This window comes from Entelurus aequoreus, linkage group LG02, assembly GCF_033978785.1.
Source record: "Entelurus aequoreus isolate RoL-2023_Sb linkage group LG02, RoL_Eaeq_v1.1, whole genome shotgun sequence".
Lineage (NCBI taxonomy): Eukaryota > Metazoa > Chordata > Actinopteri > Syngnathiformes > Syngnathidae > Entelurus > Entelurus aequoreus.
Genome location: NC_084732.1, coordinates 16,894,914 through 16,921,780, shown reverse-complemented (window position 1 = coordinate 16,921,780; position 26,867 = coordinate 16,894,914). Strand labels below are relative to the sequence as shown.

General features: G+C 38.8%; 1 protein-coding gene across 1 annotated transcript in view; it reads right to left on the bottom strand.

Moving 5' to 3' along the window:
• Positions 1-26,867, bottom strand: part of LOC133631213 (leucine-rich repeat-containing protein 49) — a 94,679-nt gene that overhangs the window by 18,412 nt on the left and 49,400 nt on the right. The window contains exons 10-13 of the mRNA XM_062023375.1: positions 26,168-26,315; positions 22,488-22,571; positions 14,936-15,111; positions 9,847-9,945 (exon numbers count right to left, since the gene is read on the bottom strand). Coding sequence (XP_061879359.1) covers positions 9,847-9,945; positions 14,936-15,111; positions 22,488-22,571; positions 26,168-26,315 — 507 coding nt within the window. The remainder of the gene's footprint in view (positions 1-9,846; positions 9,946-14,935; positions 15,112-22,487; positions 22,572-26,167; positions 26,316-26,867) is intronic.

The window sequence follows — 26,867 nt, the reverse complement described above, 5'->3', positions numbered from 1 at the left end:
CAGTCTGCAGGGATACAGTCCGTAAGCACACATGATTGTATTTATTTATGTAAAAAAAAAAATTAAAACAATTTTTTTTTTTTTTTTTAAATATACCCCCCACCGGTCCGTGGGACACATTTTCAAGCGTTGACCGGTCCGCAGCTACAAAAAGGTTGGGGACCACTGCATTAAAGTATTGAGTAAAAGCTGTGAATACTTATGTACATGTGATTTTTTATTGTATTATCTTTAATAAATTTGCAAATATTTAAAAAAAAACACATAGTCATTATGGGGTATTGTCTGTAGAATTTTGAGGACAAAAATGAGTGCATTCCATTTTGGAATAAGGCTGTAACATAACAAAATGTGGAAAAAGTGACGCGCTGTGACGACTTCCCGGATGCACTGTACAAATAGAGTACATATCAATTTTTATTATTGTGACAATTTCACCCTTGACTAGATTAATTCATCGTGTATTATTTTCTGAGGAAATAATCAAAAACAAAAATAATTCTGATTCTAATGTTTGTCGCTAAAAATCTAACAGCAGGCTCTTTAAACAGACATGGACATCAAGCACCAGTTTGAATTTGACCAGAAGCGACACACACACACACACACACACACACACACACACACACACACACACACACACACGCACACACACACACACACACACACATGCACACTTCTGCTGTGGTCTGATTCCAACAGAGCAGATCCAGATATGCCCCAACCTGATGGAGCAATCTGTTGAAATTCCGCAGGAAGCAGATAACGCACCAAGCCCCTTGGACTTCCAGGGTTTTTCCTATGTTCAAAATTGCGTGGCGGCCGCCTCCAGCTAATTTTGTGCCGCCCTCAGCCAGAGCGATTGATGTCCCTCTGCGGCAGCTATGTATTCTAACTGCAGTTGCAGCGTTGCGCCACTATAGAGGCGCTATATCGACAGCAGAAAGACCTGAAGCAACTACCGAAGAAGAAACAGATCGAATCCTGTTGACCGCATAACGTTGACCGCCGTAACAAGTGGATTTCTGCCATACGGGGCATGATACGGAGGGATCGCTGGACTCCTACAGAACACCCCAGACTGTGCTGTGAACATTTTGTCTCTGGTATTTGATTGATTGAGACTTTTATTAGTAGATTGCACAGTACAGTACATATTCCGTACAATTGATCACTAAATGGTAACACCCGAATACGTTTTTCAAGTTGTTTAAGTCGGGGTCCACGTTAATCAATTCATGGTATAAATATATACTATCAGCATAGTACAGTCATCACACAAGTTAATCATCATCAGAGTATATACATTGAATTATTTACATTATTTACAATCCGGGGGGTGGGATGTGGAGGGGGTTGCGGCGGGGGGGTTAGGTTTGGTTGATATCAGCACTTCAATCATCAACAATAATATCATCTGAGAAATGGACATTGAAACAGTGTAGGTCTGACTTTGTAGGATATGTACAGCGAGCAGTGAACATAGTGAGCTCAGAAAGCATAAGAACAAGTATATACATTTGATTATTTGCATTTGATTAATTATGGTGGGGGGAGGGTGTTAGTCTAGGGTTGGAGTTGCCTGGAGGTGTTCTTTTAGTGCGGTAAGTGAACACAGCTAGTAGTCTTAGCTTCGTTTCCAACCTTTTCTGACTAATTATAATAGATAGATTGATTGAAGAATTTATTAGAAGTTTGCACAGGATCAGGTAGAGTTTCTCGACGGTACAGATTGACTGGCACAAGGTCAACTAAAAGGAGTTACCCCAAGAAAGCGTTACAAGCATGTCGTGTTTATTTTTTTTTTAAAGTTTCCTCCGTGTCAGAGTAACGTTTATGTTTTTAGCGTTGCAGATATGGCAGGCAAAATCAGCCACTACTTTAAAAAGAGATCTGGCGAGGAGGAAAGTCAAGAGTCCAGGCGAAACAGAGCAGAGACATGAACGTAACAGGCAGTTAAAATGTTATAATTCATGGTGGTGAGGAAATTGTTGTCCACAGTTGACTTATGCAAGCGCTTAGGCCACAGGTGTCAAACCCAAGGCCCGGGGGCCAGATCTGGCCCACGACATCATTTTATCTGGCCCGCAAACACCTGGAAATGATATGTGTCAATAAAGTAGTTAATATTTTCTCACTGAGGCTATGTCTATACTAAGCCGGATAACCCCTTACGCAAATAATTATTTAGCCTAAGCCCCGTTTCAGCCACACTAAACCATCGTTTAAGGTTCCCCTCCTCGGACATTTTTTTACACGGGTAAGTGCGCCATGTACACTACCGTTCAAAAGTTTTGGGCCACATTGAAATGTCCTTATTTTTGAAGGAAAAGCACTGTACTTTTCAATGAAGATAACTTTAAACTAGTCTTAACTTTAAAGAAATACACTCTATACATTGCTAATGTGGTAAATGACTATTCTAGCTGCAAATGTCTGGTTTTTGGTGCAATATCTACATAGGTGTATAGAGGCCCATTTCCAGCAACTATCACTCCAGTGTTGTAATGGTACAATGTGTTTGCTCATTGGCTCAGAAGGTAATTGATGATTAGAAAACCCTTGTGCAATCATGTTCACACATCTGAAAACAGTTTAGCTCGTTACAGAAGCTACAAAACTGACCTTCCTTTTAGCAGATTGAGTTTCTGGAGCATCACATTTGTGGGGTCAATTAAACGCTCAAAATGGCCAGAAAAAGAGAACTTTCATCTGAAACTCGACAGTCTATTCTTGTTCTTAGAAATGAAGGCTATTCCACAAAATTGTTTGGGTGACCCCAAACTTTTGAACGGTAGTGTATTTCTTGAATCTCCGGCTCTTAGCTTTGTATGGACTCGTTGATCGTTTACAAACTGAGTTCGGAGAGGAAGTGACGCCCGAAAGACCACACCCCACACAGGAAGTTACGTCAAAAAGAATGTGCCACAGCCAGCTTCATAATAAAGCGGTTTCGTAACTCGGAGCTAACCACTGGAAATACGGAGGCGAGTCATCCAGACATGCCCGTGTTTCTCCTTCCGTCTGTACAGACACTTGTGGAAATCACACATGAATACTTTAAGAGAAAACGATTGCAGCTATTTGGGATACAACACTTCTCAGACGGCAAGGGAACTTTCCAATGTCCAGGTCAGCTGTGATTCTACTTACCGAAAAACTTCGTCCATTTGTCAAAGGAGAGTCAACTAGAATGCGGGCTCCCGTGGATGTGATAAAAAAAGGTAGCTTGTGCTTTGTATTACCTGGCCGTCGAGGGAAGACTACGGAAAAGGGCGAATGCTTTTGGACTGGCAAAGCAGACTGTATCACGGACTCAACGTCTAGGTCCAGAGTATATATAGTCACCAAAAAGGAATGGACAATGAAAGTGAAGGCAAAAAAGTGAGGAGTGTCCTGACCAGATATCTAGATCCTGAGATTGATTGTTGTAAAATGTTCTTTGTCGCATTGTTTACTTTCACGTGTTTATTAAAAATGTGATTAATTTATAATGTCTCAGGTGTGATTCACTACAATAGGGCCCCCCCAGCACGCTGGATTCCAGTTAATTGAAATACCACAACACTGGATATTGTTCAGATAAGTTAAATTTAAGAACTTGTACACAAAGCAACACCGGAGGTGACTATGACGTGCGCATTTTCCACGTATGCGTATTAGGTCGCATTGTGCCGGCTGACGGAGGGGGGGAGGGAGGTCTTAAACGACCATTGAGTGTGTGGACAAGGATAAGGTTAAGTGGGATTTACCCTGGATAACCTTAGTGTAGTGTAAAAGGTGTCATGTCTGTTGAACATGTTTTTGTTTGGCCATGTGCTGTTTATTTTTTGGACTCTTTTTAGTTCCTGGTTGTGCACTCTTGCTTGTTTTGTTTCCATGACTACTTATTAGTTTCACCTGTTTTTGGACTCACGCACCGGACTCATTTGGACACACGCACCTGTTGTAATCATGTCACGATTATTTAAGCTTTCAGTTGCCAGGCAGTCGGCCTGGCGACATTATCATCACTCTGCTTCTTGCCATGTTTACGATTCCATGCTCAGTTCACGCTGTTTGTTTCACCGTTCCATGGCAAATACGTTTTTGTTTATTGTTTATAGTTTCTGTCCTTGTGCAAGTTTTGTTTCAATGGTCAAGTTTGTTCTCCGCCATTGTGCGCGCCTTTCGTTTGTTCTTTTTTGATAGTGTTAAATAAAATATGTACTCACATTCACGCCTTGCCAGCGCCAACTTTCCGTTGCATTCCGGGAAAACAAAACACCCCAAAGACCAAGTCTTGACAGAAGGGGCCTGAATGTAATGGATTTTTTTTTCATTTAGACAGAAAACATATTTGTACTGCTTGAAATTGCATGCCTTTTAAACTTTAATAGTATCCATTATTGCAAGAAATATTACAGTATATTATCATACTTTCCAAAAAATGTTTGTCTAAATAAAAATAAATACTTAAATATCTTGCTTGACTTAGGATTTTATAGCAAACTACCCATCAAATTAATAAAAATGACAATACATTTTACTGTGTTCTTTAGACTTAGACTTCATTTTTATTGTCATTCAAATTTGAATTTTACAGTACAGATAAGAACAAAATTTCATTGAATTAGCTCATGGTAGTGCAGGATAAAAAAGCAATAAGGTGCAGATATAAATAAATAGATTACTGTACAGATAAATATATTTTTTTGCATATGCATCCAGGTTTATGGATGTATATTATATTGTCTTTATATCCCAGCGAGTTAATCCATTTTTGGGGGGAATTGAGGGGATAATTATGATGCGTTCATTTACAGCATATTACTGTAAATTGAAAAAAGCAAAACATTTTTTGGCGTTAAAATTCTGGCGCACGGTCAGGATTGTACCACCTCTGCCTCAATTTGAGCCAGGAAAAACCCGGACTTCCCTGGCACGCTCGGAGAGATGATACGCCAAGATGTCGTGCAAAGACCTCGACAAACAAGAGGCTACTTCCTGCGCTATTTTGACACCTGAGTATGCCTTCCGAGGGAGGGAAGGGGAGTGGTGGGGTATTGTTGTTTGTTTGTGTTTAATCGTGTGGGAATGACCCGCCTAATGAATGACACGCTGAGCCTAAGGGGAGAAAGCTATATTAATCATTTTTAAAAACACAATAGAGAGGTGTCCCCACCTCTAAGGGGTGAGTCACTGTATGCCTTTTGAGCCACATGACTGAAGGGAGAAGAGATTATTAGCCTGTGAGGGTTTTTGCTTCAAGGCATTTTTATTTTTTTTCACCGCGCAGGAAGGAAGGCGGCGTTTGAACTGTAAAATGATACTTTTGTACGTCCTCCTCATAATTCCTCGTGACCTGCGCCGCTTTTCCCCGCGGGGAAGATGCATCACATCCCTGCAGCCCACATTAAGAGTCACAGGACTGACGGGAACATGATGCATTGGCACATAAATCGGTACGAGTGTCAACATCTTAACACCCTTTCTGATACGAGACCAGCCCTACTAATGGCGTTCGAACAGCAACATGAGTACGTAGAGCAGGGGTGTCCAAAGTGCGGCCCGGGGGCGATTTGCGGCCCGCAGGTCACTTTTTAACGGCCCCACGGTACATTTTAAAAATACGATTGAAAAAAATGAAAAACATGAAAAGTGGTATAAAAAAGCAAACAGGTGAAATGTAACAAGAAAATGTTGCAATGTTTACTCTAATAACACAAAGCTGCCATGCAGGCTGTTTCTTTCTGTAAAAAATAATAATGAATCAAAATCAATGTCATTATGATTTATTGACCTAATCGAGGCTCCAATTACGTCACATTAAATATTCCACTTTGAGATATTTTTTGGGGAAAATGTTGCATATTTTGTGTTTGCCATATAAAAAACTGAGCTGTTTTTTTTTAAAGAAGGGCCTAAAACGAACAAACAAAAAGCATAAACAACAATAAAAATTATAATTGACAGATAAATCTGAAGTTGATCTCGAGATTATTGTGTTAAAAGTAAACAGTAAAAAAATATATATATACACTACCGTTCAAAAGTTTGGGGTCACCCAAACAATTTTGTGGAATAGCCTTCATTTCTAAGAACAAGAATAGACTGTCGAGTTTCAGATGAAAGTTCTCTTTTTCTGGCCATTTTGAGCGTTTAATTGACCCCACAAATGTGATGCTCCAGAAACTCAATCTGCTCAAAGGAAGGTCAGTTTTGTAGCTTCTGTAACGAGCTAAACTGTTTTCAGATGTGTGAACATGATTGCACAAGGGTTTTCTAATCATCAATTAGCCTTCTGAGCCAATGAGCAAACACATTGTACCATTAGAACACTGGAGTGATAGTTTCTGGAAATGGGCCTCTATACACCTATGTAGATATTGCACCAAAAACCAGACATTTGCAGCTAGAATAGTCATTTACCACATTAGCAATGTATAGAGTGTATTTCTTTAAAGTTAAGACTAGTTTAAAGTTATTTTCATTGAAAAGTGCAGTGCTTTTCCTTCAAAAATAAGGACATTTCAATGTGACCCCAAACTTTTGAACGGTAGTGTATATTTTTTAACACTTTAATGAGTAGGACCCTTTTGGATCCCCAATAATTTTAGTGTGATTTGTTTTTAAGTGTCATTGCTCAAAAAATAACAATGAATTAAAATCAATGGTGTTATGAGTTATAGACCTTTTTAAGGCTCAAATTATTATATAATCTGAAATATTCCACTTAAAAACATATTTTGTCTTTTTTCCATAAAAAAACAGGGTTTTCTTTGACAAAAAGAGCATACAACTTAAATCTTTAAAAATGTTATATTGACAGCTTGACCTAATGTTGAGATTTAAAACTTGAATAATAATACAAATAATAATACTGAATAATGACACATTTTTAATTTTTTTTTTGCCAAAATCCTTTGGGGTCCCCAGGATCAAGCCTGAGTGGAGGCCTAAATGTATATTTTTTATACATATATTGTATTGGTTTTTAAAATAAAAAATATGAAAATGGCCCCCGCTTGCTTTGATTTTTCAGTGTGCGGCCCTCAGTGGAAAAAGTTTGGACACCCCTGACGTAGAGCATGCTTCTGTGTACAAAACTTGAGGACATTTTTTTTATTTACCGTATTTTTCGGACTATAAGTCGCACCGGCCAATAATGCATAATAAAGAAGGAAAAAAACATATATAAGTCGCACTGGAGTATAAGTCTCATTTTTGGGGGAAATTTATTTGATAAAACCCAAACATCAAGAATAGACATTTGAAAGGCAATTTAAAATAAATAAAGAATAGTGAACAACAGGCTGAATAAGTGTACGTTATATGACGCATAAATAACCAACTGAGAACGTGCCTGATATTTTAACGTAACATATTATGGTAAGAGTCATTCAAATAACTATAACATATAGAACATGCTATACGTTTACCAAACAATCTGTCACTCCTAATCGCTAAATCCCATGAAATCTTATACGTCTAGTCTCTTACCTGAATGAGCTAAATAATATTGTTTGATATTTTACGGTAATGTGTTAATAATTTCACACATAAGTCGCTCCTGAGTATAAGTCGCACCCCCGGCTAAACTATGAAAAAAAACTGCGACTTATGGTCCGAAAAATACGGTACTTGTTTGCCCCACTTTTAAAAGAAGAGGCACTAAACACATTTACGTTTGTAGGTGATATTATGAAGGAAAAACCACCTTCCTTGTTGATATGATGCAACCTCTGACCCGCCCCTAGCTACGGTAGATGAACCCACTCAATGAAAATGCAACCACTTTGTATAAAAAAATAATAATAATAAAAACTGCTTCACTACACGTCTTAAAATATAGCTCTGTTAACCTGCTAACCATCTGTCAGTCAGATACAGAGATGGGAACTGTTGTTAACGTTTGTGTCCTCCTGCCCTACTCCTCAATGTTATGTTGTTGTATGTGATAGATAGATAGATAGATAGATAGATAGATAGATAGATAGATAGATAGATAGATAGATAGATAGATAGATAGATAGATAGATAGATAGATAGATAGATAGATAGATAGATAGATAGATAGATAGATAGATAGATAGATAGATAGATAGATGGATAGATAGATAGATAGATAGATAGAGAGAGAGATAGATAGATAGATAGATAGATAGATAGATAGATAGATAGATAGATAGATAGATAGATAGATAGATAGATAGATAGATAGATAGATAGATAGATAGATAGATAGATAGATAGATAGATAGAGAGATAGATAGATAGATACATAGATAGATAGATAGATAGATAGATAGATAGATAGATAGATAGATAGATAGATAGATAGATAGATAGATAGATAGATAGATAGATAGATAGATAGATAGATAGATAGATAGATAGATAGATAGATAGATAGATAGATAGATAGATAGATAGATAGCAAAACCAGTGAAGTTGGCACGTTGTGTAAATCGTAAATAAAAACAGAATACAATGACAAGATACTCAACGTTCGAACTGGTAATATTTTGCAAATATTAGCTCATTTGGAATTTGATGCCTGCAACATGTTTCAAAAAAGCTGGCACAAGTGGCAAAAAAGACTGAGAAAGTTGAGGAATGCTTATCAAACACGTATTTGGAACATTCCACAGGTGAACAGGCTAATTGGGAACGGGTGGGTGCCATGAATGGGTATAAAAGCAGCTTCCGCGAAATGCACGAACAAGGATGGAGCGAGGGTCAACACTTTGTGAACAAATGCGTGAGCAAATTGTTGAACGGTTTAAGAACAACATTTCTCAACGAGCTATTGCAAGGAATTTAGGGATTTCACTATCTACGTTCCGTAATATCATCAAAAGGTTCAGAGAATCTGGAGAAATCCCTGCAATCCCCGTGACCTTTGATCCCTCAGGCGGTGCTGCATCAAAAAGTGACATCCGTGTGTAAAGGAAATCACCACATGGGCTCAGTAACACTTCAGAAAACCACTGTCAGTAACTACAGTTTGTCGCTACATTTGTAAGTGCCAGTTAAAACTCCACTATGCAAAGCGAAAGCCATTTATCAACAACACCCAGAAACGCCGCCGGCTTCGCGAGGCCCGAGCTCATCTAAGATGGACTGATGCAAAGTGGAAAAGTGTTCTGTGGTCTGACAAGTCCACATTTCAAATTGTTTTTGGAACTGTGGATGTCTTGAAGAAGAGAACCATACAGACTGTTATAGGTGCAAAGTCCAAAAGCCAGGTATGTGGGTGTATTAGTGCCCAAGGCATGGGTAACTTACACATCTGTGAAGGCCCCATTAATGCTGAAAGGTACATACGGGTTTTGGAGCAACATATGTTGCCATTCAAGCGATGTCTTTTTCATGGACGCCCCTGCTCATTTCAGCAAGACAATGCCAAGCCACATTCTGCATGTGTTACAACAGCGTGGCTTCCTAGTAAAAGAGTGCGGGTACTAGACTGGCCTGCCTAAAATACCACAACGGAGACCCCCGGACTGTTGAACAACTTAAGCTGTACATCAAGCAAGAATAGGAAAGAAATCCACCTGAAAAACTTCAAAAATGTGTCTCCTTAGTTCCCAAACGTTTACTGAGTGTTGTTAAAAGGAAAGGCCATGTAACACAGTGGTCAAAATGCCCCTGTGCCAACTTTTTTGCAATTTGTTGCTGCCAATAAATTCTAAGTTAATGATTATTTGCAACAAACAAAAAAAGTTTCTTGGTTCAAACATTAAATATCTTGTCTTTGCAGTCTATTCAATTAAATATAAGTTGAAAAGGATTTGCAAATCATTGTATTCTGTTTTTATTGACCATTTACACAACGTGAAATTGATGAAATTGTTGCCTTACTTTGGATCTCTTGGGCTGTTTGGACGGCTGTTGGTGCGGAATCTGTTCTCGGGTCCACCACACATGACACGTTCTGGTGCAGCACCTGGACTTATGCGCCTGATGGAGGACATCAAGCAGAGATTACGTACGTATGTACCGAATGGCAGCTGGTGTGGCTGTGTGAGAGTACATCGTGGAAGCCGTTTACAGACAAAAGTATGCAAAGTACATTGAGCTGTTAGGGGAGGCACTTTGTTCCGCATTTTTATTACCGTGACACTACACTTTATGATAGTGACACTACAACTTATAAAACTCACGCTACACTTAAATAGTGGCGTTACACTTTATGATAGTAAAATTAACGTGGCGTTACACTTTATGATAGTAAAATTAATGTGGCGTTACACTTTATGATAGTGACACTAGACTTCATGATAGTGACATTACACCTCATGATTATGACACTACACTTTATAAAACTGATGCAACACTTAATGATAGTGGCATGACATTTTGTTATGGTGACACTAGACTTTATCATAAAGACATTATATTTTATGATATAAACTACACTTAATCATAAAGATACGACACTTCATAATAAAGACACAACACCTTATGATGGTGACACTACACTTTATGATAGTAACATTACACTTTATGATAGTAACATTACCCTTCATAATAGTGACATTACACTTTATGATAGTAACATTACACTTAATGATAGTAACATTACCCTTTATAATAGTGACATTACACTTTATGATAGTAACATTACCCTTCATAATAGTGACATTACACTTTATGATAGCAACATTACACTTTATGATAGTAACATTACCCTTCATAAGAGTGACATTACACTTTATGACAGTAACATTACTCTTCATAATAGTGACATTACACTTTATGATAGTAACATTACCCTTCATAATAGTGACATTACACTTTATGATAGTAACATTACCCTTCATAATAGTGACATTACACTCTATGATAGTAACATTACCCTTCATAATAGTGACATTACACTTTATGATAGTAACATTACCCTTCATAATAGTGACATTACACTTTATGATAGTAACATTACACTTTATGATAATAACATTACCCTTCATAATAGTAACATTACACTTTATGATAGTAACATTACCCTTCATAATAGTGACATTACACTCTATGATAGTAACATTACCCTTCATAATAGTGACATTACACTTTATGATAGTAACATTACCCTTCATAATAGTGACATTACACTTTATGATAGTAACATTACACTTTATGATAATAACATTACCCTTCATAATAGTGACATTACACTTTATGATAGTAACATTCCACTTCATAATAGTGACATTACACTTTATGATAGTAACATTACACTTTATAATAGTGACATTACACTCTATGATAGTAATATTACCCCTCATAATAGTGACATTACACTTTATGATAGTAATTTTACCCTTCATAATAGTGACATTACACTTTATGATAGTAACATTACCCTTCATAATAGTGACAGTACACTCTATGATAGTAATATTACCCTTCATAATAGTGACAGTACACTTTATGATAGTAACATTACACTTCATAATAGTGACATTACACTTATTGATAGTAACATTACACTTTATGATAGTAACATTACCCTTCATAATAGTGACATTACACTTTATGATAGTGACGTTACACTTTATGATAGTAACATTACCCTTCATAATAGTGACAGTACACTCTATGATAGTAATATTACCCTTCATAATAGTGACAGTACACTTTATGATAGTAACATTACACTTCATAATAGTGACATTACACTTATTGATAGTAACATTACACTTTATGATAGTGACACTACACTTTATAATAGTGACACTACACTTTATGATAGTGACATTACACTTTATGATAGTGACATTACACTTTATGATAGTGACACTACACTTTATAATAGTGACACTACACTTTATGATAGTGACACTATGGGGTGTCTAACAACAAATGTGTGTCAGTCATCAGGTCATGTAATCCACAAAAGTTGAATGGATGCAACACTGGAGCATCTTCAACAAACAAAAATAATCCAGTTGCTCACATTAAACTTTGGTAGATACTAGGAACAATTTCCCTTGTGGATCAATAAAGTTTGTCAAAGTCTAAGTCTACTATAAAACACATTTCACGCAATTGAAAAAGACAAACTGTAACCTTTGTGGCAGTTACGGATGTCAGAGGATTTTGGGATGTTTTCAGTTTGACCCTGGAACAGATCATTTTCCCTTCCTGTTACTACGTGTGGCGAAAACACCGTAAAAGACCTCCAACAAATGAGACGTATCCCTAGACCAGGGGTGTCCAAAGTGCGGCCCGGGGGCCATTTGCGGCCCGCAGCTAATCGTTTACCGGCCCGCCACACATTCTGGAAATACTATTGTAAAAATAAAAAAGAACATTAAAAAAAGTGGACTGAGGTGAAATCTAATGAGAAAAAGTTGCAATGTTGACACAAAAGCTGCCATGCAGGCTGTTTTTTTTCTTCTTTTGTCTTTCTTAATTTTTCTTTTTTTGCCATTGCTCAAAAAAAAAAATAATGACAAAAAATCCATGTTATAATGAATTATTTTCAGGGCTCCAATTACTTCAAATATTTCACTTTAAAATGTTTTATGTGGTAAATATTGCATATATTGTGTAGTAGCCATATAAAAACATCAAAGTTTTCTTTGACAAAAGCGCATAAAACAAACAAAATAATAGTTCCAGCATAAAATCGACAGACATATCTGAAGTTGATCTCGTAACTTAAGTGTTGAAACTAAAAGAAAAACCTAATAAAAATGTATCACTTTATGAGTGGGGCACCTTTTGGATCCCAAATATATTTAGTGACAGACCCGCAGACGTGAGCACATCACCCCTATATTAGCGTCCCTTCACTGGCTCCCTGTGCGTTACAGAATCAATTTTAAACTCCTTTTATTTGTTTTTAAATGTCTAAACAACCTCGCACCAACATATCTCTCCGACCTCCTTCAGCCTTACTGCCCCACCCGATCCCTAAGATCAGCCGATCAGCTGCTACTGACGGTCCCGGACACAAGGCTGAAGCTTAGAGGTGACAGAGCTTTCGCTGCTGCTGCTCCCAAGCTCTGGAACGACCTACCTCTGAGTGTTAGACAAGCCTCCTCTCTTCCTGTTTTTAAATCTCTCTTAAAAACATACTTTTATTCCATGGCTTTTAACACTGAGTGATATCCATCCTGCAATGGCGCCCCATAATACACCTGCTGTGAACCTGTTTTTATGTTTTTATATTTTATTTATTTATTTTTTATCGTGTTCTGTTTGTGTTGTGTTGTGTTAGCTCGGTTCTCGTATTAGCTTTTAACCTGCCCATGGTACAGCACTTTGGCTACCCCTGTGGTACATTTTAAATGTGCTTTATAAATAAAGTTGATTTGATTTGATTTGATTAGTGATATTTTATTTATCTTTTCACTGTGATTACTCAAAAATATGAAATAATTAAAATCAATGGTGTCCTGCATTATTGATCTTTTAGGGCTCTAATTACTAAATACTGCATATTTCAGTTTTACTATAAAAAAAACTAAGTTGTTTTTGACAGAAAAGCCATAAAACTTTTTTTTAAATTTGTATTACTTTATATCAGGGGTCACCAACGCGGTGCCCGCGGGCACCAGGTAGCCCGTAAGGACCAGATGAGTAGCCCGCCGGCCTGTTCTAAAAATAGCTCAAATAGCAGCACTTACCAGTGAGCTGCATCTATTTTTTAAATTTGATTTATTTACTAGCAAGTTGGTCTCGCTTTGCCCGACATTTTTAATTCTAAGAGAGACAAAACTCAAATAGAATTTGAAAATCCAAGAAAATATTTTAAAGACTTGGTCTTCACTTGTTTAAATAAATTCATTCATTTTTTTACTTTGTTTCTTATAACTTTCAGAAAGACAATTTTACAGAAAAAATACAACCTTAAAAATGATTTTAGGATTTTTAAACACATATACCTTTTTACTTTTTAAATTCCTACCTTTTCTTTCCTGACAATTTAAATCAATGTTCAAGTAAAAAAAAATTTTTATTGTAAAGAATAATAAATACATTTTAATTTAATTCTTCATTTTAGCTTCTATTTTTCCGACGAAGAATATTCGTGAAATATTTCTTCAAACTTATTATGATTAAAATTCAAAAAAAATTATTCTGGCAAATCCAGAAAATCTGTAGAATCAAATTGAAATCTTATTTCAAAGTCTTTTGCATTTTTTTTTTTAATTTTTGTTCTGGAAAATCTAGAAAAAATAGTCATTTGTCTTTGTTAGAAATATAGCTTGGTCCAATTTGCTATATCCTCTAACAAAGTGTAGATTGGATTTTAACCTATTTAAAACATATAATCAAAATTCTAAAATTAATCTTAATCAGGAAATATTACTAATGATGTTCCATAAAAGTGCCATAAATTATTTTTTTAAGTTTTTCTCTTCTTTTTTTCGGTTGAATTTTGAATTTTAAAGAGTCGAAATTGAAGACAAACTATGTTTCAAAATTGAACTGTAATTTTTTTCGTGTTTTCTCCTCTTTTAAACCGTTCAATTAAGTGTAAATATCATTAATTATTAATAATAACATAGAGTTAAAGGTAAATTGAGCAAATTGGCTATTTCTGGCAATTTATTTACGTGTGTATCAAACTGGTAGCCCTTCGCATTAATCAGTACCCAAGAAGTAGCTCTTGCTTTCAAAAAGGTTGGTGACCCCTGCTTTATATCAACTTGAAGTTGATATAGAGATTTACTGTAAGCGTTAAATAATTAAAAAAAAATAATAATCTGACTTATTTTTAACATTTTAATGACTGAGACCCTTTATGGTCCCCGGGACCCCTAGAGGTAGAATAAATAAAAAATGGATATGTTTTGTTATGGTTCGAAAATGAAAAATATCAAAATGGCCCCCACATGCTTTAATTTTTCCGTGTGCGGCCATCAGTGGAAAAAGTTTGGACACCTTAGACTATACACAGGAAGTGAAATTCTATTAATATTAATATGGTCAGGCCCACCTTGGCTCATCGGGCGAAGGCTCCTGAGGCAGCCCATTGGTCTGCGTCGGGCAGTGGGCGGGGCTGTTCTCCGGGCTGACCTCTTCTTTGCCGCCATTTGTCGATGGCAGCTCCAGGCAGGCGATGACACCCTCCCACTGCTGAGCCGCATTACGGATGGCTAGACGTCGCTTCTCCTGGAAGACACACACACACACACACATACACCAGTGACGGTCTCAAGTGGCAGTCGCCTTAAGCAAAACCACAAAGGACGTATAGCGGCCTGTCCCCGTCAAAGGCAACCTAATAGCTTGTGCTTTGCAGACATACTGAATGCTATACCAGGTGGACTTTGTGGCATTAACACTAAATATTCTTCCATGACAGCGGTTGCCCTTCTACTGTGTCACGTATCTCCGCCTGGTTTTGAGGCTCTCAGGTCTGGAATGTACCACTCCCTGATGACGAGGTGAGTCAGAGTTGAAAACTCAAACAAGTCCGCAGCGCCCATGGTGAACCACGGTATCTACAGTGGCTTTTCAGGGATTAGCTGAAATGAGCAGGAGGAGCGTCTCTCAGGCGGAACGAGGCGATCCTCACAAACAAAATATTTATGCTAGAACGTCTTCAATGAGATGATGTGGAATGTAGAGCGAGCCACTGAGGACAGTTTTAACTATTTTGCGTCATCATACCTATTTATAATCTATTAATTACTGCTTGCAAAGACGTTTGCTTGGCAGAGAAACTTCTTCTTCCAGCAGGCATCGTACTTGCCAACCCTCCCGATTTTCCCGGGAGACTCCCGAATTTCAGTGCCCTTCAGCAACCATTCTCCCGAATTTCTCCCGATTTCCACCCGGACAACAATATTGGGGGCGTGCCTTAAAGGCACTGCCTTTAGCGTCCTCTCTCACCTGAAAAGGAGACTATTATATATGTCTCCGTTATCCATAGGTTTATATATAACCCATAAAGTAGGCAGGCACGGAGCTATTTCTCAGCGTGTGTTTATTCCAGCCGGCACGGTAATACACTGACACACAACATCCGGATTCCCATCATGCATTGCTTCAAAACTACGGCAAGTAGTAATGTCCAAAAACATAACAGAGACGAAGCAGAAGAACGAAGAAGAGACATGGCGACGACGAGTAAGAAGAAGTATGCTTGCAAGTTCCAAAATGATTGGAAAAAATTATTTCAGTTCATCCAGGACAGCTCGAAGGGGAAGGGGTATGCTGCCTGCACATTTTGTAGATCAGACTTTTATGTGTGTGTATATGTGTAAATAAATTAACACTGAAATTCAAGTATTTATTTTATTTATATATACACTACCGTTCAAAAGTTTGGGGTCACCCAAACAATTTAGTGGAATAGCCTTCATTTCTAAGAACAAGAATAGACTGTCGAGTTTCAGATGAAAGTTCTCTTTTTCTGGCCATTTTGAGCGTTTAATTGACCCCACAAATGTGATGCTCCAGAAACTCAATCTGCTCAAAGGAAGGTCAGTTTTCTAGCTTCTGTAACGAGCTAAACTTTTTTCAGATGTGTGAACATGATTGCACAAGGGTTTTCTAATCATCAATTAGCCTTCTGAGCCAATGAGCAAACACATTGTACCATTACAACACTGGAGTGATAGTTGCTGGAAATGGGCCTCTATACACCTATGTAGATATTGCACCAAAAACCAGACATTTGCAGCTAGAATAGTCATTTACCACATTAGCAATGTTAACACTAGTTTAAAGTTATCTTCATTGAAAAGTACAGTGCTTTTCCTTCAAAAATAAGGACATTTCAATGTGACCCCAAACTTTTGAACGGTAGTATATATATATATATATATATATATATATATATATATATATATATATATATATATATATATATATATATATATATATATATATGAAATACTTGAATTTCAGTGAATTCTAGCTATAAATATACTCCTCCCCCCTTAAACCCGCACTGGTGGCTTTTGACTCCTTTTCACCAATCAAACGGTGCTTGGCAGTCACATGATCACACTCGTACTAAACACAAAACGTAACTATGAAAAACAAGATTTATACCATGTGCTGTCATCTGTGTCAGAAGAAATATCCACATTTCAGCCTGCAGGAATTCCACTTCAACACAGAAATGGTTTTTTTTATGTTTTTAGCTGTTCAGTGACTGTCAAATGTGTATCTTTTGTAGTACATACCCGTTCTGTAGTCTAGTAGTGAAGCGAATTATATTTATACGGCGCTTTTCTCCCGACACTCAAAGTGCTTTACATGTAAAACCCATTATCGTCATCTTTAAGCTACATTTAAGCTACACCAGTGGGGGTGGCACTGGGAGCATAAAGTGTTATGCCCAAGGACACAACGGCAGTGACTAGGATGGCATAAGCGAGGATCGAACCCGCAAGTTACTGGCACGTCCGCTCTATCAACCGAGCCACACCACCGTAGGGGCTCTCTGTCTCTTACACACACACCGACTACGGTATTTCACTGAATACTTACTCAATTAATTATTTGGATTAGTTAGTTAATTAGTTTTACTTGAGTCATATTACTCTACTGCGTCTCAGTAATTTTTTTGTCTTGTCATCCATCGGGAAAAAAAAAAATTTTGCGCCCCTCCTAAATTAAAATACGATTGAGAACCTGATAGTATTAATTTATTATTTTATCTGTACAAACTACTACCTAGCTGAAGACCTGTGTATTGTTTTCTCACTCTCCCCATGAACACCGTATCACACCCGCCCCAATATATAAGGTGTACTGATCTAATGATGATAAAACTTTTGGAAAATACCTTTAATAACTCAAGTACATGGTCAAAGTCTGTGTAACATGTCCTCCCCGTAGCTCAGTGGTTCTCATTTGTTTTCTGTCACAATCAATCACAGTTTAGTTATATAGCTCTTAATCACAAGTGTCTCAAAGGGCTTCACAAACCATAACGACTTCCCCTGATCTGAAACTCAGGCATGGAAAAACCCCAAAAGCCTGAGTTGGGAAAAAGGACAGTGGCCTAGTGGTTAGAGTGTCCGCCCTGAGATCGGTAGGTTGTGAGTTCAAACCCCGGCCGAGTCATACCAAAGACTATAAAAATGGGACCCATTACCTCCCTGCTTGACACTCAGCATCACGGGTTAGAATTGGGGGTTAAATCACCAAAAATGATTCCCGGGCGCGGCCACCGCTGCTGCCCACTGCTCCCCTCACCTCCCAGGGGGTGATCAAGGGTGATGGGTCAAATGCAGAGAATAATTTCGCCACACCTCGTGTGTGTATGACAATAATTGGTACTTTAACTTGCGGGTGTTAGGAGACGGTCGAAAGCCACATTAGGCTACTGTTTGTTTACCTAAATCAGTGCAAATTTTGGAAGATTTTGAGGCACGTATATAAGCGATCATGAAAAACATATTTAAAATGGATTTGGAGTGGATTTTTACACTCCTAAGAAAAATATATTTTTTAAAGATTTAAACCATTTATCATCACCAAGACGTGACTGCTCGCTACAACCTCACTTCCTCTGACACGCACGGATTTAGAGAAGAAAAGAGTGGAGACACATCATGTCTTTACATCTGAGGGGTCCACAAATTAAGCATTAATTAAGTAAAAGACAAAGTTGGATTTATTTGTGCATCGCTAAGTAACGTATTGGATTGACATAACGAGTGCCGTGCTGCTGTGATCGTGACGCTACTGAGAAAAAGGACAAGTTTGTTTGCAGTTGATTTCCTGCTGCAAATATTAGTCTGTCATCTACAATTCATGTCTGCAGTTGTTTTTATGGTGTGAAGTTCATGTTTTGTCTCATCTAGCTGTGTATGCCCCTGTTGTTCAGCAATGTCCATCCATCCATTTTTACGCCGCTTATCCGAGTCCGAGTCATGAGGGCAGCAGTCTAAGCGGAGATGCCCAGACTTTCAACTTCTAGTTCGACAGAAGGGTTCACCGAGGTGTTCCCAGACCAGCTGTGAGACATAGTCCCTCCAATGTGTCCTAGGTCAGTCCCGAGGCCTCCTCCCGGATGAACATGCTCGAAACACCTCACCAGGGAGGCCATCCAAGCAATATTATCATGGACGCCCCTGCTTATTTCAGCAAGACAATGCCAAGCCACGTGTTACAACAGCGTGCCTTCATAGTAAAAGAGTGCGGGTACTAGACTGGCCTGCCTGTAGTCCAGACCTGTACACCCCATTGAAAATGTGTGGTGCAATATGAAGCGTAAAATACCACAACAGAGACCCCGGACTGTTGAACAACTTAAGCTGTACATCAAGCAAGAATGGGAAAGAATTCCACCTGAAAAGCTTCAAAAATTGGTCTCCTCAGTTCCCAAAACACTGAGTGTTGTTAAAAGGAAAGGCCATGTAACACAGTGGTAAAAATGGCCCTGTACCAACTTTTTTGCAATGTGTTGCTGCCATTAAATTCTAAGTTAATGATTATATGCAAAAAAAAAACAAGTTTCTCAGTTCGAACATTAAATATCCTGTCTTTGCAGTCTATTCAATTGAATACAAGTTGAAAAGGATTTGCAAATCATTATATTCTGTCTATATTTATGATTTACACAATGTGCAAACTTCCCTGGTTTTGGGTTTTGTACAAAGTGATCGCTGCAGAGACAAGCACATTTTTAGGAGCCATTTCCCTTTGACGCACTTTCGTTTTTTCCCTGACTTGATTACCTTTATGAACCACTTATTCGGAACTTTATGAAAGCTCTTTCCTATCTCTCTATTTAAACGACAGGAACACCCAAAAACAGAACAGCAATACGTAATTTTCTGCTCAAACTAGACACTCTCTCTCACGTGTTTTAAAACTATGCTCAAGCTGCTTGACCATCGTGCGAATGAAGTCGCGAAGAAGAAAAACGGATATGACGTCATATACAACCCAGCTATGTTGAAATTCTAAACCTGACAATGATCATTTTTGTATGTCCTCATTATCGGTAAACTGAAGGGTTAAGTATATGTAATGCAGGCCTGGGCAATTATTTTGACTTTGGGGGCCAAATTTGGACGAAAACAAACAAAACAAAACCTCACAATAATGCCTGATTGAATGCTAAAAACATTATGACAGACCGCCTTCAAAAATGGAATGGAATTTTGAATTTGTTTACTGAATGAGACACCTAGAATAAACATGAAAATAAAGAATGTGGGTTTTAAATTTTTAACTATGAACGATAAAACACTGAATATTGACAACATATGAACGTCATACCCCTTCTCCATTGACGTATTTTACAATCAAGCCAAACGCAACAAAAATACAACAAACACAGCGAAATATGAACGTGAAGGGTTAAAAAAAAAAATACACCTACAATCTGATACATGACTCAGCTCTAGAACTTTGTTGTAAAAATCTCCTTCCGCCTCTGTCCCTGACACCCGCATTTCAGGCTGGTCGCTCTGGAAACACTCTGTGGAAACGCTCCCCACCCACACTGCTTGGTGCCTCGTCTGAGCTGCTGTGACTTAAATTCATGTTTTAATGTTGTAATTTTGATGTTTTACGTGTTGTTTGCTGTTTTTAATGTAACCTTGCTGCTGCCCTCTTGGCCAGGTCTCCCTTGCAAGATCTCAATGGGATTTTACCTAGTTAAAGGCCTACTGAAACCCACTACTACCGACCACGCAGTCTGATAGTTTATATATCAATGAGGAAATCTTAACATTGCAACACATGCCAATACGGCCGGGTTAGTTTAGTAAAGTGCAATTTTAAATTTCCCGCGTAATATCCTGCTGAAAACGTCTCGGTATGATGACGTTTGCGTGTGACGTCACGGATTGTAGCGGATATTTTGGGACAACATTGTGGCCAGCTATTAAGTCGTCTGTTTTCATCGCAAAATTCCAAAGTATTCTGGACATCTGTGTTGGTGAATCTTTTGCAATTTGTTTAATGAACAATGGAGACAGCAAAGAAGAAAGCTGTAGGTGGGAAGCGGTGTATTAGCGGCCGCAGCAACACAAACACGTAGCCGGTGTTTCATTGTTTACACTCCCGACATATGACAGTCAAGCTTTACCATTGGCCTGTGGAGAACTGGGACAACAGAGACTCTTACCAGGAGGACTTTGAGTTGGATACGCATGCTTGTGGAGAACTGGGACAACAGAGACTCTTACCAGGAGGACTTTGAGTTGGATACGCGGTACCGTGAGTACGCAGCTGCGGCTTCCAAACATTTGATCGCTTGCCCGTACGTGCGTGCCGCTATGTGCATGTCACGTACGTAACTTTGGGGAAATATATGTGCTGTATGAACTTTGCGGAGGTGAACGGTACTTTGGGCTGTGGGATTGAGTGTGTTGTGCGGGTGTTTGACTTGTATTGGCGGGTTATATGGACGGGAGGGGGGAGGTGTTTGTTATGCGGGATTAATTTGTGGCATTTTAAATATAAGCCTGGTTGTGTTGTGGCTAATAGAGTATATATATATGTCTTGTGTTTATTTACTGTTTTAGTCATTCCCAGCTGAATATCAGGTCCCACCCGCCTCTCACAGCATATTCCCTATCTGAATCACTTCCACTGCCCTCTAATACTTCACTCTCACTTTCCTCATCCACAAATCTTTCATCCTCGTTCAAATTAATGGGGTAATCGTCGCTTTCTCGGTCCGAATCTCTCTCGCTCCATTGTAAACAACGGGGAATTGTGAGGAATCCTACCTCCTGTGACGTCACGCTACTTCCGGTATAGGCAAGGCTTTTTTTTGTCAGCGACCAAAAGTTGCGAACTTTATCGTCGATGTTCTCTACTAAATCCTTTCAGCAAAAATATGGCAATATCACGAAATGATCAAGTATGACACATAGAATGGACCTGCTATCCCCGTTTGAATAAGAAAATCTCATTTCAGTAGGCCTTTAAATAAAGGCTAAAAAAATAAAATAATAAAAATAAAAATTACCATAGTAACTAGTATATCATGCAAAAGCGCAGATTCCAACCATTGAAATACTTTGTATAGTTCAAGACTTATGGTCATTTTAAAACATCACTGCACATCATAATGGCAGCTACAGATTAAATCTTAAAGATCTAAAAACAATTGGGGGGAATGTCCGGTGGGCCAGATTAAAAAGCTTAACGGGCCCCCGGGCCTTAATTTGCCCAGATCTGATATAATGTATACTTGGTCATAGTTCCTGGTTTAACCTGTTGTTTGATTCAAGCAATGCTGCCACCTTGCTGCAGGCGTGTGTATCGTTCAAGAATGAAAAAGACGCTAAAACTTGAAGTCCCTTGCCCCTCATGCCCCCCCTGACACCTCATTGCACCATCGCGTTTGAGAAGCGCTGCTCTAAAATAAACTTCTCTAAGTTACTTGAGTACATGTTTGGCTACTACTCTGGTAGTACTTGTATGGCAGTTAAGAATGTAAAGAAAAACCTTCAATAGATTATATTTTGATTCGTTTTCTAAGTAAGAAAAACTGAAAGTCACTGGCTAAAATAAATAAGGATGTGATGTTGGTGCGGTAAAAGAGAGATTATAAGAACATGTACCTTATGAATGGTCTGCTTTTGACTCTCCTTCCTCTTCTCCTCCTCTTTCCGAGCTTGAACACCAGCCATGCGCCGATCCTCCTCCTACAAAGCAACAAACAAATAAAGCCAGCGAGGTGAGAATACGGCTTGCTTCCGACTTCTTAATTATTATACCACGAAAAAAAAAGATGCTGCTGCTGCTGTGGCGTCCGGAATTGGACCACTTGCTGAGGGAGGGGAGCGATGCAGCAACATCACAGGATTATCTGTCTGATTTTCTGTCTCGGATCAAGCCAGCTGCCCTGCTGTCGGGGATAGCCAATACTCCCAGAATGCAACGCTGCCAGCCACAATCTGTGTGTGCGCTGGCGTCGAGCAATGTGAAGCTGTGACAGTCGGCGACAGCGCGAGACAGGGCTTGCGGCGAAATTCTGCCGTCATTAAAAACAATGACATGGCTGTCTGCCAGTGGCAAGTTATTAAGATGTGGAGCTGCCGTGTTGCTTCAAAATAAAGAAACAGAAACTAACCTGTGTTCTGTTTGGTGGCACAAATCAATACCGCATTGATTTCAGAGAATGCCATTTTTCACTAAGAATACTCTCTTTGTTTAGGTGCCCCCCCACTAAGTTTTGGGCACAACGATTATGCTTGTTGGGGTTCCATCAATAATAGTCCCACCCAGTCTCACAGGATACATGTCACATTTCAGCAGTGGTGTGCCGTCAGGGCCAGCAAGGCCTTCTCTGCTGGCCTAACATAAGCAGAAATCATGATCATAATTAAAGATAAAATACATTTTTATTTTACTTTCCCTAAACATCTAAAAGTAGAGATGTCCGATAATGGCTTTTTTGCCGATATCCGATATTCCGATATTGTCCAACTCTTAATTACCGATACCGATATATACAGTCGTGGAATTAACACATTATTATGCCTAATTTTGTTGTGATGCCCCACTGAATGCATTAAACAATGTAACAAGGTTTTCCAAAATAAATAACCTTTATTATACCAAAAATGCCAACATGGCACTGCCATATTTATTATTGAAGTCACAAAGTGCATTATTTTTTTTAACATGCCTCAAAACAGCAGCTTGGAATTTGGGACATGCTCTCCCTGAGAGCGGGGGTGTATATTGTAGCGTCCCGGAAGAGTTAGTGCTGCAAGGGGTTCTGGGTATTTGTTCTGTTGTGTTTATGTTGTGTTACGGTGCGGATGTTCTCCCGAAATGTGTTTGTCATTCTTGTTTGGTGTGGGTTCACAGTGTGGCGCATTTTTGCAACAGTGTTAAAGTTGTTTATACATTCACCCTCAGTGTGACCTGTATGGCTGTTGACCAAGTATGCCTTGCATTCACTTGTGTGTGTGAAAAGCCGTAGATATTATGTGACTGGGCCGGCACGCAAAGGCAGTGCCTTTAAGGTTTATTGGTGCCCTGTACTTCTCCCTACGTCCGTGTACACAGCCGCGTTTTAAAAAGTCATAAATGTTACTTTTTGAAACCGATACCAATAACTTTGAAACCGATACCGATAATTTCCGATATTACATTTTAAAGCATTTATCGGACGATAATATCGGCAGTCCGAGATTATCGGACATCTCAATCTAAAAGTATTCATATTCTCTTTATGTCATATTATGCTCCTTCCAGTGCTGCTGTTTTTAGGTTAGAGTTTTCATCCAATCAGAATTCAGCTAACTTATGTTGCCATGCTGTACGAAATTTGCCCGGAGCTTTCAGAATCAACAATGCTGGCGTCTGTGCACTGTAAGTGAACGGACACATACGGTTGATAGACAATTGCCATTGCCAATCAGATCACAAGTTGTTGCCAGTAAGGCCTTCTAGCTGGCCTTACGCTGTGATTGGATACCATACTTGCCAACCTTGAGACCTCCAAATTCGGGAGATTGGGGGTCAGGGGGGGTGGGGGGGTTAAAGGGGGAGAAGTGTAGTTATAGCTAGAATTCACTGTATTTCAAGTATTTCTTATATATATATATATATACATATAAATAAAATAAATACTTGACTTTCAGTGAATTCTAGCTATATATATATATATATACATGTATTTTATTATATATATATATATATATATATATATATATATATATATATATATATATATATATATATATATATATATATATATATATATATATATATATATATATATATATATATATATATATATATATATATATGTAAATAAAATAAATACTTGAATTTCAGTGTTCATTTATTTACACATATACACACAACACTCCTCTCTACTCATTGTTGTATTTGAAAGTGCAATGCTTTGCAGCCAGTAGCACAGCCTTTGAAGGAGCGTAGGTATGGGCAGTGTAATATTCTGGGTTGGAGTCAATAACCAGGCGAGGTGACGAAGTTACGTCCCTTTACTTCATACTTCAGAACCGACTCCCACACTTGCCGTCAGGGTGCGCAATACAACGTAAACCGTTGGCCAACCAAAAAGTAACCACAGAACACTATACGGTATAGTGTTCTGTGGTTACTTTTTGGTTGGCCAAGCGGACGTGACGACAGGCTGTCCTCACTCAGGTCCGCACGGACCTGGAGGGGGCATGCCTTAAGTCCGGCTGGAAATCGAGAGAAATTCGGGAGAATGGTTGTCCCGGGAGATTTTTGGGAGAGGCACTGAAATTCGGGAGTCTCCCGGAAAATTTGGGAGGGTTGGCAAGTATGTCCGCACCACCTTTGCACTTGTTATCATAATAAGAATAATAATGATAACAGATTAGATTTTTGTAGCGCTTTTTTAGAGACTCAAAACACTTCACATTTGTACACAAAGTCTTGGTATATCACCCGCAACACGCAATTTTATAGTTTGCACATGCTATTTAGCAGTTGTTTTTTGGGATCTTAGATCAGGCCCTGAATGTTGCATCAGGTCATATTGTCCTGTCCCCGGTTCTGAGCATTTTATGATCGTAAAATCTCCTTTCCCACTTAAAGTAATGACTTGGAATGAACAAAACTGTTGGCCGCCATTCAGCTACAGCATTTACATTTAGCTATTAAAACATGTGTCGACTTGTGGAGCACTGATGCTATCTATCGCCTGCTAATCCAGTCACCTCAGCTGACAGGTTCTTGCAGACCACATGAACTGGGTGTAAAAAGGGTCTTATGGGACCGCAAGGGTCATGAAAACAGGTACACAGACCTTGGAAAAATACGCACAAAGAGATACATGTATATGTGTTGTGTTTGGAGGAAAAGGTGGGTGGGACTTTCTGATTTCTCGAAAGGCAAGCTCAGACCTGGACACTCTAAAACGTGATGATGAGAATGTTGACTAATGTTGGAACAACATCAAATTCTGACATTGATCTTACATAATTCCAATGAAAGACGATGAATGCTTTAAAATCTCCGTGAAATGACCAACCCTAATCCGGCGATACAACACAAAGTCTTTGATGAGACAAATGTATTCCATCTGGGACGACTTCAAAAACATACACTCTGACAGCTCTTTGGTGAGACTTGCCTGGCTTCAGCTGCAGTTGTCAAGCTGACGAGTGCTGGAGTGGACATTTTAGAGATCGCATGCAGAGAATCACAACATCGGCAGTCATGCAAATAGGCAGTAGGTGTCCACACCAACGCCTGACTGGGCTCAATTCTTTGACATAAGAGTGATGCTTACGGTGATGCGCTTCATGTCCAGCTGTCGGAGGTGAAGCACACAGCGCAGGACGGCCTGCTTGTACCATGTCTCCACGGCTACAGGGTTCCCATCCAGGGTGAGCTCAGAAAGGGAGCGCGACTCTCCGGAGCAGCCTAGCTGATGGAGACTGGACAAGAAGAAATTGGGCTCAATGGGTTTCAAGAGACTGATTAGATTTTTGCAGCACATATAAAACCTCACATTAAGTGGGGAGGAGGGAGAGGCCAACTAGCAGACAGGATTTGGGCAAAAGGCTTAAAATGAAAAGCTGAGTCATGCTGAGTAAAATTTTGCATTCATTTGAGATCATTATCTAATCATGATAATAATCACTATGAACCTTTGTCTGATCCTTGAGGAGATTTGTTGCACGTAAGCCAGAGCTGCCTAATATGAGTCTAATTAGCTTAAAAGTGTACAAAATCATCAAAAGTGGGACACCCAAGTAAACATTTTTAATAATGTTCTAACAGTAATATGTCCCTAAAGTCCAAAAGTGAGAAAAATCTAATTGCCCTCACCTGTTTGCTCCACTTATTAAGGAAGAACATGGTAGCACTTCTGATGCGAGATTAGCTAGACGAGGGGGGGGTTGAGGTGTGGGGGGGGGGTGAAATGGGCGGGGTTGGGGGCCGGGGTTTGGTGGTAGCGGGGGTGTATATTGTAGCCCGGAAGAGTT